Source organism: Arvicanthis niloticus, chromosome 13 (assembly GCF_011762505.2).
Source record: "Arvicanthis niloticus isolate mArvNil1 chromosome 13, mArvNil1.pat.X, whole genome shotgun sequence".
Lineage (NCBI taxonomy): Eukaryota > Metazoa > Chordata > Mammalia > Rodentia > Muridae > Arvicanthis > Arvicanthis niloticus.
The window spans coordinates 74,271,118-74,285,853 of record NC_047670.1 but is presented as its reverse complement, the minus strand read 5'-3'; the positions used below and the strand labels follow the sequence as shown (position 1 = coordinate 74,285,853).

Here is a 14,736-nt window from a genome sequence, read left to right as displayed (position 1 = left end):
AAAAAAAAGGACAATTTAACTATAAGAAAATTTATCTGTTGAATAAGAGCTACAAAAGAAAAACATAGAAAATTACAAAGAAAAGACTTAGCAAACCTTGAAGTTATAGCTGTTCTCACTGAGTGGTATGGCTTTGGGTAGTAGAGTATTATATTCCTTTTTCCATGAACCCAACGGTAGTACTAGGTTCCAAAAATAATATTTACTTAATAATTATGTTACGAAAGCTGTGGAGTCAGAATATTTAGGCATAATTTACACATGTAGCATGAGGACTGAATAACACATAAAATAAACACAAACACTGTTTCCTTTGATGATGTAAGAACAATAGCAAGGTTGGGCATAGGTAGGAGGTGATGAGTCCAGGCCTAGGACATGGAGAAGAGGCAGAGCACTTGCTAAGCAAGCGCGTGCAAGGCCCTGGGTTCGATCTCAGCAGAGAGAAAAACGAGAGCTAGCTTTGTTAAAGCTCAGGTGGTAGGTAGAGCATACTTGGGAGGGCACTGAGACCTGACTTGAAAGAGACAGAGGACAATCCGAGGGTGGAGGCCAGAGAGACAGCTAGTAGCTCAGACACTCGCAGCTCTTCCAAAGGACCCACATCAGGGTCCAGTTCCAGGGGAATCCAACACTCTCTGGCCTCAGTGGATATATCTATGACATACATAAACTCATTTGAACATATATACATATACACATAAAATAAGAATACTACATCATTTTTTTTAAAAAACAACTAGGAAAAAAAGAATATAACCACAAAACCTCAGGAGCAAAAAAAAAAAAAAAAGAGTAAATGTAGGGTAATTTCTCACTGTTCCTAACACGGAATCAAAAGGCACCCCTAAAGCTACAAGGTGTGTGTGAGTGTATGCAAGTATACGTATGTACAACATGCAGCCATGGGTAGCGGAAACTACCTCTGAGCTCTTGAGCTCCACCTGCCTCTGCCTCCCAGTGCTGGGGTGTACAGCACCTAGAATAGTTGACAGGCTGTTTTCCACTTCCCACTTCAGTGTCTTCTCCAGCAGCACCGCCATGTCTCTTTACAACAGTGCTCTTGCCATCATTGTCATGCCTCAACAGCCCTAAAATAAGAAGATCACTCTCTCTCCTTTACACACGCATGCACACAGAGACAGCAGTGACAGACACACTACTGTCTGCGAGGTTGTGTCCAACAACACTGTGGTCCTGACTTCACTTTCCCCAAGTGCTCGTAACTCAGCGTGAGCAGACCCCTCCAGCCCTAAGCCCTCCTCCACCTCTCCACCTAGTGACTCAACCCTAAGGAGCCGGGTCTCCACAGCCAGCACAGCTTATCTTTACCCAGCACACTCCCCTGCTGACAATGTCAGACAAGCAGCCGTGAATCTGCCTTTGTGTCACTCAGACAGAACTACACTCATTGTCTTTGCCCTGACCATCGGTTGCACAGCTGACTAATGCAATCACAGTCACAATCTCCCTCTCCCAGGTTCCCAATAGCTTCAAATCTCAAGATCTGTCTCCAGCAAAGCACTGTGCTAGCCACCTGAGTCCTACTTCTGTGCCCACCCCTGGCACTTCAGAGGAGTTATCTTCTCCTCTACCTGTTTCCCAGATAAGACAAGCCTCCTGGTACCTGCTGCATACTTCGATTCACAGAAACTCACCCGTCAGAGGGATCTTCTCACACTCTCCCTTTCTCTCCTGAATGGTCGCCTTCCTCCCTTTAAATGACCAAACCCATTGTCCATGAAAATGTTCAAGCTTCCACTATAAAAATAAAACCTTCATTCTGCCTACCGGCTATTGGGTATCTGTCTTTAAACACACACACAAATAAATCTTAGCTGGTTAGCTGGTGTAGTGGTACCCACCTTTAATTCCAGCACTTAGGAAGCAGAGGCAGCTCTCTGTGACTCTGGGGCTAACCTGGTCTACCCAGTGAATTCCAGGCCAGTCAGGGCTACAGAGACCCTGTCTTCAAAAACAAAAACAACAACAACAACAAAAAACCCTAAATTGTCAATCTGGCCCCAATCTCCTGAGCACACATAATCCTCAGCCTCCCGAGTAGCTGGGACTACAGCTGGGGGTGACCACACACAAAGTCAAAGTCAGTCTGTGTGTGTGTGTGTGTGTGTGTGTGTGTGTGTGTGTGTCTTTCTCTCTCTCTTTCTCTCTCAGAGCAGCCAGTGCTTTTAACCACTGCGCCATCTTTCTAGCCCCCCAAACTCTTTTCTTGTTAGGGGATTTTGGGGGTTTGGGTTGATTGGTTGGTTGGTTTGGGGTTTCTTGGTTGCTTGTTATCTCTGTGTACTCTTGGCTATCCTGTAACTCACTATGTAGACCAGGCTGGCTTTGAATTCACAGAGATCCACCTGCCTCTGCCTCCTGCATGCTGGGATTAAAGACGTTCACCTCCACCACCTAGCTATAACTTAGCTTTCTAGGAAAATGAGAAATGGGTCCTCAGCCTGTTGTCGCCAGAGTGACCAACCACATGACTTGCTGTCCAAGTTTTCCTCAAATGCTGAAGTTATCTCCTCTGCAAGATCAGTGCCAGCTGTAAGCTACTTAACAAGAACTACAAACTAGTGGCTGCTTAACTAAGAATGAAAGCCTGGCTTTCTGGGGGTAAAGACTCGGGTCTCTACCGCCCTTATGCACTGACACAAAGTATGACACCAAGTCCCAGTTACTACCTCTTGGTCACTCTGTCTGAAGGAAAGTCCCTTCCATAGCCTAAAGCAGCAGGTGCTTTCCACACTGCACCACTGTACCCTTCACAGCAAGAGAAACACAACTAGGCTGGGTTATTTATCTCAGCAAGTCTGTCAGACTGTCAACTCGTCCTTCACAGTCTCTCCTCTGCAGAAAGATCCTGAGAAATAAGTAGTTGTAAATGACTAACTGATATGGGGCACTCTAAGAAGCAAGCATTTCAATATACTCTAGCATTTCAATATACTCTAGACAGCAGGCTCTCCTGACTCCCAGTGATGATGTCACATCCTCTTTCTCACTATCACCTTTACTTCCACATCATTAGAGAAACAGGTTTGCGACAGTTGGGAGAGTTTCCTGCTAAATGAATCAGAGACAGATCACTGAGAAGAGCCTCACAGGGAAGAAGCTGCTAAGAGTAACTTCCGAGAAGCTTGGTTTCTGCTGGTGTTCTCAAGGAGGAACAAGTGAGCCTCTGTACCCACCCCCAACCTCCCAAGAAGTCAAGCAACCCATGTGTGTGGGGAAGAAGGAGCAGCTGTGCACAAAGGTGTGCCAACGCCCCTCCACAGCTCCCCCTCCACAGCTCATACCCGCAGGGCTGGGGCAGAGGCCTCTGTCTCACCTACTCTTACTCATTCTGTCTGGCACAACCTTACCTCACCTACCCTTTGTGTCACGGATCCTGGCCTTGTATGTGCCTCCTAAGTGCAGCCATTACAAAGGGGTGGGCTGTTTCTGGGTTGAGTTGTTTCTTGTTGGTGTCATTTGGGGTTTTGTCCTTTTATATCTTTACCAAGCTTTCCCCAAAACACACACACTCACTCTTCATTCTTTGTTTTTACCTGACAGAATACTCACAAGGCCATCAAGAGAGGCCTGTCAACTTCGTCATCTACCTCATCACTTATAATGACTGCCTTTGTTCCTGTCCTTACCTCTTTCCCTAATTCCAACAGAAAAAGCTGTCTTTCTGAGCAGCCTGGCCTGGACTGGACAATCACTCCGGCAGTGCTTGGGAATCTCAACTTTACCAACTCAGCAAGACCATGCTCCTTCTCCAAGTCCCCATCCCTCTACCCAAACCTACATACACAAGTCTCCCTGCATGGCCATCAGAAAAGTGGCAGTGTCTGCCACACCAAAGGTTCTTTCCAACAAAGTGGCAATGGGGACAAGGGTCCTGCAACATTCTTTCTAGTGAGAAGAGACAAAAACAGACACACAGGCTGGGCAGTGGTGGTGCACGCCTTTAATCCCAGCACTTGGGAGGCAAAGGCAGGCCGATTTCTGAGTTCGAGGTCAGCCTGGTCTACAGAGTGAGTTCCAGGACAGCCAGGGCTACACAGAGAAACCCTGTCTCGAAAAACAAAACAAACAAACAAACAAACAAAAGAACAGACACATGGACAAGCAGCTACTACTGTGTTATCTCCTCCTCCTCACAACCAGGCTTGAACACTTGGGCCTCCGTTTCCACTTCTCTTTGCTTTGCACAATTCCCCAACAACATGGTGTAGTCTCCCTCCCACAGAATCCCTGTCCCCAGGGACACTAAAACTGACTGTAATTCCACCATAAAGACTGCATGGAGTTGGAGGCCCATAGAATGTTAGAATGTTTCCCATAGAAGAAACACAGCCAACAACAAAAAAGAACTCAGGCAAAAGTCACCACTAATGGCCTCCTCTGCCTGTAAATTCAGTGGCATTTTCTGAGTCTGCCTTAGTCAAGCAAGTGACTCTTGAGGAAATCCCCAACTGCTGTGCTCTTTCTTTTTTGCTTTTGCTCACAGGCAACTCTCTCCCAGGTTCCTTTTTCTTTTTTCAGCTCCTAAGGTCAGTGCTTCCCAGAGCTCTCAGTTCACCCTTTCCTACTACACAGCTCTCCCAGGATGACCTCACTCACACTCATTATGGGGTGCACAGAGGTGTGGGGCTGAGGACTGCGTACAGCCGCAGGTCAGAAAGGCCAGGCCTTCTTGAAGCACCCAGCCTACAGCTGCACACACCTCTTCTGTTTGCCCTCTCAGTGAATCTGCCTGTCTCCCCCCCTACCCCAAACTAGACCCCTCCTAAGCTAGGGACAGGGCCAGCCAGGCCAATTCTCTCAAGGAACCTCAGAGCCCCACAGTCCACTAGATTCCTCAACCAAACCCCCTGCTTTCCCATAGCCAACAACTCCCCTCCTTACCACCTCTTCCTACCCCACCTTCCCGACCCCTCAGTGGAAAGGTCAGCCCGTCTGAGCTGTTTCCCTCTCACCCCAGTCCTAACCACAGGGCCACTATGCAGCGTGCCCTAGGTGTCACTCTTTACCAAGTGACGGGAGCATACCACTACCCAGCTCTAGGGAACACTCTTCTGTACGACATCATCGCCTATAAAGATGATCTTTACGTTCTCTGCTCTGAAGACAACATGGGACTGGCACGTCTGTGGGCACAGCCACTGAAGCAAAATGCACTCACTGTAAAGCTTCAACATGAGGACTGCATTTTATCTTAGGTTTCCTCCTTCCCCCAGCTCCTGTGTGATGCAACGGATGTAGGTACACAAGCTTACATGTGTTTGGTACCCACATGTAAAGCTGCATGTGCTGCGGGCACACTTGATGTTGGGAATGACCCTTAATGGATTGTCTCCTCCACCTTTATTCAGCTAGGTACGGTCTCTCAATCAAACCCAGACCCTCCTGACAATGTGCCTAGTCTTCCTAGCCTCCTTGGTCTGGGACCAAGGTCTTTGCTTTCCGAGGATCCATTTGGGCTGCCCACATCTACCCAGTATTTACTAGGCTCCAGATTGCAATTTCTGGTCCCCATGTTTGGTGCTAAACTACTGAGCCATCTCTCTAGGCTTTTATCTTAGGTTTTCAACTCTTCATTAAAATATTAATATATATGCCCAAACTTCAATTAGATCAACATTCCAAGATGTACTGTGTTATCCTACAGAACTAGTATCTGTAGTGGTTCAATACAGATCCCCAGTAAGAAGTCCTGACCAGCCAGGTGTAGTGGTACACACCTTTAATCCCAGCACTTGGGATGCAGAGGCAATTAGATCCCTGAGTTTGATACCAGCCTGGTCAACAAAGTGAGTTTCAGGACAGCCAGAGCTATACAGCCAGAACCTACCTCAAAAACAGTAAGTAGAAATATGTAAAAGTAGGGGCTGGAAAGATGGCTCAGTGGTTACAAACACTGGCTGCTCTTCAAGAAGATCTGGGTTCAATTCCCAGCACCTACATGGTGGCTTACAGCCATCTGTAAGTCCAGTCCTAGAAGATCTGAATTCTCTTTGACCTCCATGGGCACCAGGCATGCATGTGATGCACATACATGCATACAGGCAAAACACTGATGCATATAAATTAAATGAAAAATTTAAAAAAGAATGTTACCTTCCTGCCAGAGGAAGTGAAAGATCTTGTGAAGCATGACAACAGGTAGTCAGGGAGCTGCTTACCAGGCAGGCAGGTTTATAAAGTGCCGAGCTCAATGCCTGGTCTGCGCTAAGCGCTCTAAAGTGATCTCACCAGTACAGAGATCTTAGCTAGAGAACTAAGGATGAGGAGGCTGCTCACAGGACGCTGAGGGGAGCAGAAGTTAACCTGGAAGTGAGACCGAGGGCAAGCCAGGGCGTCAGGAGAATGGCAGAGAGAGTGAACCAAGGCCTGCAAGTGAAAAAGCAGAACGTAGGCGCAGCCAGTCGTCATCCAGCATGGCTGGAGAGGATGCAGGAGCAGGAAGTGAGGTTAAGGAGAGAAGCCCTGATACACATGGACGCTGGGATCTTATCTTGCATGGGAGAAGTCATCAAAGTGTTTTAAGAAAGAAAAGATCATATTTGGTTCTGGCCAAGGAGGAGAAAGGACTAGGAATGGGATGCATCAAGAAGGACAAACAGAACAATCACAGAGCTCGGGAGCCTCTGGACAAGCTGCTGTGAGGAGAAAGGTGGGATCCTCCTCACCTCACCTCACCTCACTAACTGCTGGAGGTCATGGCTGGATGCGTTTAATAGGTGATTAGATCATGGGAACCGGAGTAATGCCCATTCTTACAGAAATGTTTCAGAAAGGCCTGTTCCCTCCTATTTGAGGATGGAGCAAGAAGGCACCATCTCTGGGGCACAGCACAAGCCCTCACCAGAATGAATGCATCAGCTCGATCGTGGTCTTCCTGACTTCTGAACCGTGAACAAGGAATGTTTATTATATACCTACCATGTAGTCTAGGGAATTCTGCTACCGCCGGCAACAATCTTGAGGGTGTGTTAGTGATTGCTCTCACTGCTATGACAAGATAGAGGCTCATACTTTAGGGAAATCACAGCAAGGAAAGCAGGTGTCAGCAGAGGCCCTCCTGTTCACACCTCAGCAACCAGGCAGCACATAAAGAGTCAGTGAACTTGGGTCTGTGTTTTCCCTTCCTCCATCTTTCGGCATTCTGGGGCAGCTGTGGTATGTGCTGCCCATGTTGAGACCAGATCTTCCTACGCCTCAGGTCATCTCTCTGGAAAAGCCTTAGAAGACACACCCAAAGTTCCATCTCATTAGCACGCTGATGATTCTGGGTCCAGTCACAATTGACAATGGAAAGTAGCCATCAGACAATGGGCATCGTGAAATGACTGTCTTTGGAGAGAGGAGGCAGATGAAAGAGGGGGAGTTAGGCTTTGCTAATAACCAGTGTCAACAAGAACAGCAATGGTGCTCACAGCAGAAGATGCAGTGCTAGCGACTGAGACCTGGGAGTCAACTAAAGGCTACTGAGAGCTGAAGCCCTGGGCATTCGAGACTGCTCTGTAAGTATGTGTAAATAAGGATGTCGCTGAAGTCACCTGCATCAGAAGAGCATGGAGTAAGAAGCCAAGAGGAAGCATGAGAACTGTCTGGGTACCACAAAGTTAAGAAGAGAAAATGCCATCGAGCCACAAAAAGATTCAAAATATTAATCTTCGTCTCAAAAGCCATTAAAAAATTAAAAACAACAACAAAGGACCATGTGCAGTGCTAAGGAGAAGTCCAGAGGTGCTCCAGTCTGCAAGGAGACTAACTGGTAGTCATGGAAACAATGTTTCAGTAGTTTGATGAAGCAGACACAGTGGACTGGGCAGTGAGCAAAGGCAAATGGAAGGAGACAGTCCGCTTCTCCTCCACTAACGCGTACAGCAAGAGGCCACTCACGCAAAGTTCTGGGAAGGGTTTGCTGTATTTTCTCCCATCTTCTCCAGGGACAAAACTGGAACAAATGTAAATGCTAAACAGTCAAGAAGTTGACCCTTTAGGATCTCCGCTGTCAACAGAACTGACGGAGTGATGCCCACTTTAAAATATCTCTACAAATCGGCTCCACCCATTGTTTCACATAGGATCTCACTCTGCTCAGTAGCACAAGGTAATAGAAATGGCTAAGTTCCTGAGCACGCATTCAGTGTCCGCTGAAACAGCGGGTAACGTGCCGTCATACCCCATTCACTGTCCGCTGAAACAGCGGTTAACGTGCTGTCATGCCTACTTCCTTATGCTAAGTTACTGAGCACGCATTCACTGTCCGCTGAAACAGCGGTTAACGTGCCGTCATACCTACTTCCTTATGGGTCTAAGGAGAAATTCCGTCGCTTTCATATGGATAGAAGAACCCCAAATGAGGGGTTAGGTAGTTTGTCCAAGGCCACACAGCTAGTTAAGGGATATGGCCAGGATGTGGACCAAGGCCTACCAAATAACATGTGTTTCTCAAATGATTTCACAACCCCATCTCAGGCCAAGATCAAATCACCAAGACAGAGACCTGATTTTCCCATTCAAATCAAATTGAACCAAGCAAAAATTCACACTACTCCTAAAATCATATTAAGAAACAAACAAGGCAGAGGCTGGAGAGACAGCTCAGTGCTTACAGGCACTTACTGCCCATGTAAAAGACTAAGTTCAGTTCCCAGCACCCCATCACTTACGAACAACTCCCTGTGACTCCAGCTACAGGGTATCCAAGGACCTCCCTTGGCCTCCAAGAACACCTAAACATATGTCATATATGAATACACACACACACACTATTAAATAAAGATAAGCCAGGCATGGTGGTGTATGCCTTTAATTCCAGCACTCAGAAGACAGAGGAAGGCAGATCTTTGAGTTAACTGCCAGCTTGGCCTACATGGCAAATCCCAGTCCAACCAGAGTAGGTAAGAGATCCTGTCTCAATAAAATAAAGACAAAAAGGATAATATAACTAAAACTGAGGATCTGGAGAGACTGCTCAGCAATCAAAAAGCACTGGCTGTACTTTTTATTTAAGACAGGGTTTCTCTGGGTAGCCCTGGCCTTCCTGAAACTCATTCTGGAGACCAGGCTGGCCTCAAACTCAGAAGTCAGATATCCTCCTGCCTCTGCCTGCCTCTGCCTGCCTCTGCCTGCCTCTGCTGGGATTAGAAGCGAGTGCCACGACCCATAACTCTGGCTGTTCTTAAGAAGACCTGGGTTCAATTCCCAGCACCCACATGGCAGCTCACAACTGTCAGTAATCCAAAGAGATCCAGTGCCTCCTCCTTTTCTCTTAGGGCACTGCACACACATGGTGCACATATATCCATGCAGAACACTTATATACAAAAAAAATAAAAATAAAAATATACATGTGGTAGCTGTGCTTGCAATCCCAGCACTTGGAAGGATGAACCAAGAGGATGGAGAGCTGCAGGCCAGCCTGGGATACACAGTAAGACCCTGCCTCAAAATAAGAAATTTGGGGTTATTTCAAAGAAAATATAGGATCTAGAGAGATGGCTCCATGATCAATAGCCCTGGCAGCTCTTCCAGAGTACCTAGGTTTAAATCCCAGGACCCATGTAGGAACTCACAACTGTCTATACCTCACACACTCTCTGGCCTCTCTGGATACCAGCCACCCACCATGGTGCACATACATACATGCAAGTAAAACATCCATACATAATTTTAAAAAGAAGATGAGGAGGAGAGGAAGGAGCCAGGTATAGTGACATACACCCTAAGTGCCAGCACTTGGGAGGCAGAGGCAATTGGCAAACTCTGTGAGTCTGTGGCTAGCCTGGTCTACAGAGTAAAACTCAAAAATCAAAACAATGACAAAAATAGAATAAATTAATACATTTTTTTAAAAAAATAAAATATAAATGGCTTCTGCATGAGTTTATATTAAATGAAAAGCAGTTTAAATTTTTTACTGACAAAATATAAACTGATAGTTAAGAATTGTAACAACAGTCAGGAAAGGAGCGGGGCATTACCCCATATTAGGCATGGGAGAACAATAGAGAACTGTAAGATCATGATAAAAACACTGGAGAAAATCCCTTTAAATTATTTAAATAAATAAACAATTCAGTGGTAACACATACCTTTAATCCCAGCACTTGAGAGGCAGAGGCAAGAGGACCTCTGTTAAAGTAAAGACAGAAATATATAGATAGATAGATATAGATATACCTCCCTCCCTCATCTGAGGGTGCTCTCTCTCTCTCAAAGAAAAAAATCAAAACAAAACAACAACAAAACCCAAAATTTTAAAAAGCAGAATAAATAGACTCTCCAGAGCTGAGTAACAGTGATACATCACAATGAGAGAGCACTCACCTAGCCTGTAAGCCCTGACTCAATCCCTAACACTCCACTAAAAAATAAATACATTTCTAAATATGAAATCAGGGCTGGCCAATGACTCAGTGTGAAAGCCCCAGTCAATAACCTTAGTCAACACCCCCATATGGTAGGAGGGAGAAAACTGATTTCCATAAGCTGTCTCTGACCTCCATTCACACACACACACACACACACACACGTACATACATAGTGAATAGATAAAATTGTATTTTAAAAATTTTTAATAAAATCTATAGGACTGAGTAGAAATTAATGGTAGAATGCTCACTTAGCTGTAGCAATATAAATAAAAATAACAATCTAATTCCAGATTTGAAAACTTAACATCATGGATTTCAACTGTAGCTCTGGGGTATGTGCTTAACCAGGGTCGCACTACAAGTAAACAGAAACAAAGCTGACCTGCCCATTTCTGAAATTAAAATACAATCTACCTAGCACCCCCCTTTCCTTCTCAACTCTCCTTCAGCTCCTAAGAAGGTGCCTTCTATGCCTCCACCTTCAGGGTGGATGGACTCTGTGCTGCTTCCAGGGCCTGAGAGACAGGGAATGAAACAAGTAGAGACAGAGACCTGAGGCTGTGCATGCCCAGAGAAGTGTTCAAACAAGAAAGGGAGGCTCCCTGCCGGTAACTGTTGTTTTCTCTTAGATACTTTTCCAGTTGCCCTCTCTGGGCTATTCTCAGACACGGAAAGACTTGCTTACCCTCCAACCTGCAGCGCAAGCGGTGCCTAACACCCTTCTTCCCTCACAGAGAGCTCTGCACCAGCCAAATCACAGCCTTTGCTACTAAACACACGACCTGGTATTTACAGCTCTCTGCTGCTTTTCAGAATGGCAAGCATACAGCTTCCTCTTTTCTTAGAAGGCAGCCCCTGAACATGGCTCTATCATGGTCTCCTGTGACGTTTTGTTGACATTTTTTAAGAGATGTCCTCTAGCAGGCTCAGGGCTCCTTGAAAGCTGGCAAACGTCCTGCTCACCTCTGTATCCTCTACACAGAAAGACACAATACCGTAGCGGAGCAGTGTGCAGGGACCACAGACCTGAGAACCCTCAGGACTGTGCAGAACTGTGGTGTAAACACTGAACGCAGTGCTTCCTCAGAGGAAGAAAAAACTATTGTGCAATCACAACTCAGCTATTTAAATCGTTCAGATCCCATAATTACATCACAGCTTGAGATAATAGCTCTCACTGGAGGTGCAGCTTTAAAGGAAACCTTAACCTTTCTGAGTCCAGATTTTCCTTCTGTTAGTTAAACCAAAAGGGGCAGGAGGACGAAGTCTACCTGTTTAACCTCAGCAAGAAGTCTAGTGATGCTCAGACGGCCTCACGAAAGCATCACACAGACGGTCAGACAGACTAAAGAATTCTCTCTAAGCCCCACTATACCGAGGGGTGACAGATGACACATGACTCTTGAGAAAATACTCAAACAGAGACTAGGTTAAGGATCCTATCCAACTCATCTATCAAAAATTCATTGTAAATTCAGTTTCTCAATGGTTCCCTGACAGTTCCAGGTTGTTAGGTGCAGGAGAGGTTTATCGCCACTCAAGTCCATGGTAAGCAGCCTGTATTAGCAGACCCACCACACAGGGCTCTGCACCGCACTCTGCGGCAAACAACCCAAAGGAGGCACAGGCCTGCACAACAGCAGAGCGGCTGATCTGTGACCAAAGCCTGCAGCAGAACACACACACAAAGAAAATGCTCTAACAGGCCTTTGTGCAGACTCTCCCTATCTTTAGAACCAAGTGGAGCCTGAACCTACAAAAACTAGCAACGGAAAGAAGGAACTCACCAATGTCAGCAAGTCGTGACAGAGGCTGGGGAGGGAGGGGGTCGCAAAGTTTTTCTGTCAGAACAGTAATTATAGAGAAAAAAAAATTTTAAAGGGGGCGAGATTAGTTCAAACTATGCTGCAGATGTCACACACACCACCACAGATCTGGGGACCCCTGGTTTATTTTAACTTGAACTCTGAATAGCATCTCCCTTCATCTCTAGCTAACCATCTGTGTACTTGAAGCAAGACAGACAGATGGCCAATACGCTGACACTGCAGGCTCAAGGTTCCTCAACTGCTATTTCCTTCTAGAACACAAAACCATAAGATGCAGGACAATGCAGTACAAATCCTTAAGAGATACATTTAAACTAAGTTGTGTGCCACTCAAAGTATCCTTCGTGGAAGAATAGCCAATTCACTGTCCTTAAAAAACATTTAAACCCTGACATTCCCAGTTTCTAAGACTTTCACACCTTTTCAGGGAGTAGGGTGAGCTAATCAGTAGTGGATCCTAGGAACAGCTCTTTCTAAAGATGTCTAGAAACACCAAGAGCTGTAAACAGTAATTGTGTGGAGGGATCCACACCAGGGGGAGCGCCCAGGATTTCCCTTTCCCGGTGAAAGCAATCAGATCCTATTTTTACTCTCCCCCTCACGCAAACATCCAGGCAAACCTCCCTTTCTGGCTAATGAAAGCTATAGCTGATTCGCTGCTAAAAGTAAATGTAGAACAGTTTTAAAGATCTGAATGGGATTCCTCACACTTGATGGCAACACTTTCACAAAAAGATGACAAGAAAAAACAAAGCCTTAAGGGAAATATATTTTAACTAACTACTTCAAATGATTTTAAAAAAAAAAAAAAAAAAAAAAAACCTGGTAAATATTTTAACCAAAGGTATCACCGGGCAACCAGCCCAAAGGCTCCTATCTTCCTAACACTTCCCCACTGATTAATTGAAAAGTAATACGTTGATAATTGTTTGCAGGTGAGAAGATCACCACCCTACATTGGGAAAGCCTTAAAGGGTTATTAAAATTAATTATTTCCTTTAATCGAGTAAGATCTGTAACACTCAAATGCACTTCTGGCTTTTCACTATAAGTGATTTTCAAAAGGGTTTGAAAAGGCCCAGTGTCACGACAAGTTAACAAAAAGTCGGAACTAGAAGGCTCCTGGGAACTTGGTCACATTCCTTACTCTTTTCCAATCAACAGTTTTTAGTGAACTTGAAAAATACTAGTGAGGGCCTTTGGCAAGGAATTTGACAATATGCAACTCTGGAGACATCAGCGAAGTGTACCGACACCAAGCGCGGAAAAAATGCTGCTTTTGTTCAGAGGCCGCCTGCGATAAAAACAGGAACTTTACAGAGAGCTGATCGCCACAGCACATTCGCCTGACCGCATGCCCACAGCCGGCACTGAGGTTCTCATTGTTGTCCAAGGGACTTCTCTTGTAACAGAGCCTAGATTTAGCCCATGTTTGAAATTATCTACGTAAACCCGACCCTCCCTGTACCAATCCATTGTCAAAAGAAAGAGGGTGCCGACCAGGATCTGCATGTACCGGGCAGCCACCTCTACAAAGACTCCAAAAGGTGACCAGACACGGAAAAGCGAGCCTGAATACAGGTGCCAAGAAATGCCGGCTGCCCCCCAGGACCGAGGTGGTCTAGAGGCAGCGGATCGGGGTCTCTCTGGGCTAGCGCCACCGCTTCCAACCTCCCTCGGACTTTCAATGGCTCCCCCGCTCCTTTCTCACGCCTGTCACTGGTGAGGCACCGCGCATTGTTAGAGGAGCAGGAAGAAACGCAGCTGCGGCGTTCCCCTGCGCCTCGTTCTGAAGCAGGAGAGAGGGTGCAGGCGAGCGGCCCTTCAGGAGAAAGGCAGCAGAGGGGCAAGGTGTCAGCCGGAGGGCGAGCATTGTCTCCAGCTGACCGGTCCCCGCGCCCTGCGGGCTCCCCAGGGACAACAATGAAAGCCCAGCCGCGCTCCGCGGGTGAGGAGCGGCGAGCCCCGCCAGCCCGGCCGCCCACAGGCCGCCGCCCGCTCGCCCGCTCGCCCGGCCCGCCGCGCGCCTACCCTCAGACAGCTCCAGCTCCAGCTCCGCCAGCTGCGCCCGCACCTCGGGGGGCAGCGCGGCCACCGCGGCCGGCGACGGCTCCAGGCCTCGCTCCGCCATCGCGGCTGCGCCAGCCACACTCCGGAAGACGAGAGGGGGCTGAAGGAGGGACGAACTGACGCGGGCCCACACCCGGGCTACAGGATCCGGCTCCAGCCGCCGAGAGCCGCCGGCGCTGCCACTGCCGCCGCCGCCGCCGCCGCCATGAGCCAGGGTCACGTGAGCGCGCTGCCCCGCCCCCGGCCTGGAGCTCGCTCCGCCCCGGAGGCGCAGGGCGGGCGTGATTACAGCGCCCTCTGCCGCGCAGCTTCGGGAATGCAGGCTGCCGTCGCCTGCTCCGCTCTCCTATGTGGCACCTGCTGCACATGACGCCTACCTTCCACAAACTCTCAAGCAAGAGGATTCCGGGCTTTGCTTTACTTTTTCCAGAACCCTCTCACTCAGAAGA

At 47.2% G+C, this 14,736-nt stretch overlaps 1 protein-coding gene across 2 annotated transcripts in view; it reads right to left on the bottom strand.

The window, feature by feature from the left end:
- The window catches only part of Dip2b (disco interacting protein 2 homolog B), a 184,259-nt gene extending 169,750 nt beyond the window's left edge, over positions 1-14,509 (bottom strand). For both annotated transcript variants that reach the window (XM_034517365.2, XM_076912081.1), the window contains exon 1: positions 14,249-14,509. In XM_034517365.2, the coding sequence (XP_034373256.1) occupies positions 14,249-14,348 (100 nt within the window). In that variant the 5' untranslated portion in view covers positions 14,349-14,509. The remainder of the gene's footprint in view (positions 1-14,248) is intronic.
- Positions 14,510-14,736: the final 227 nt, after the last annotated feature.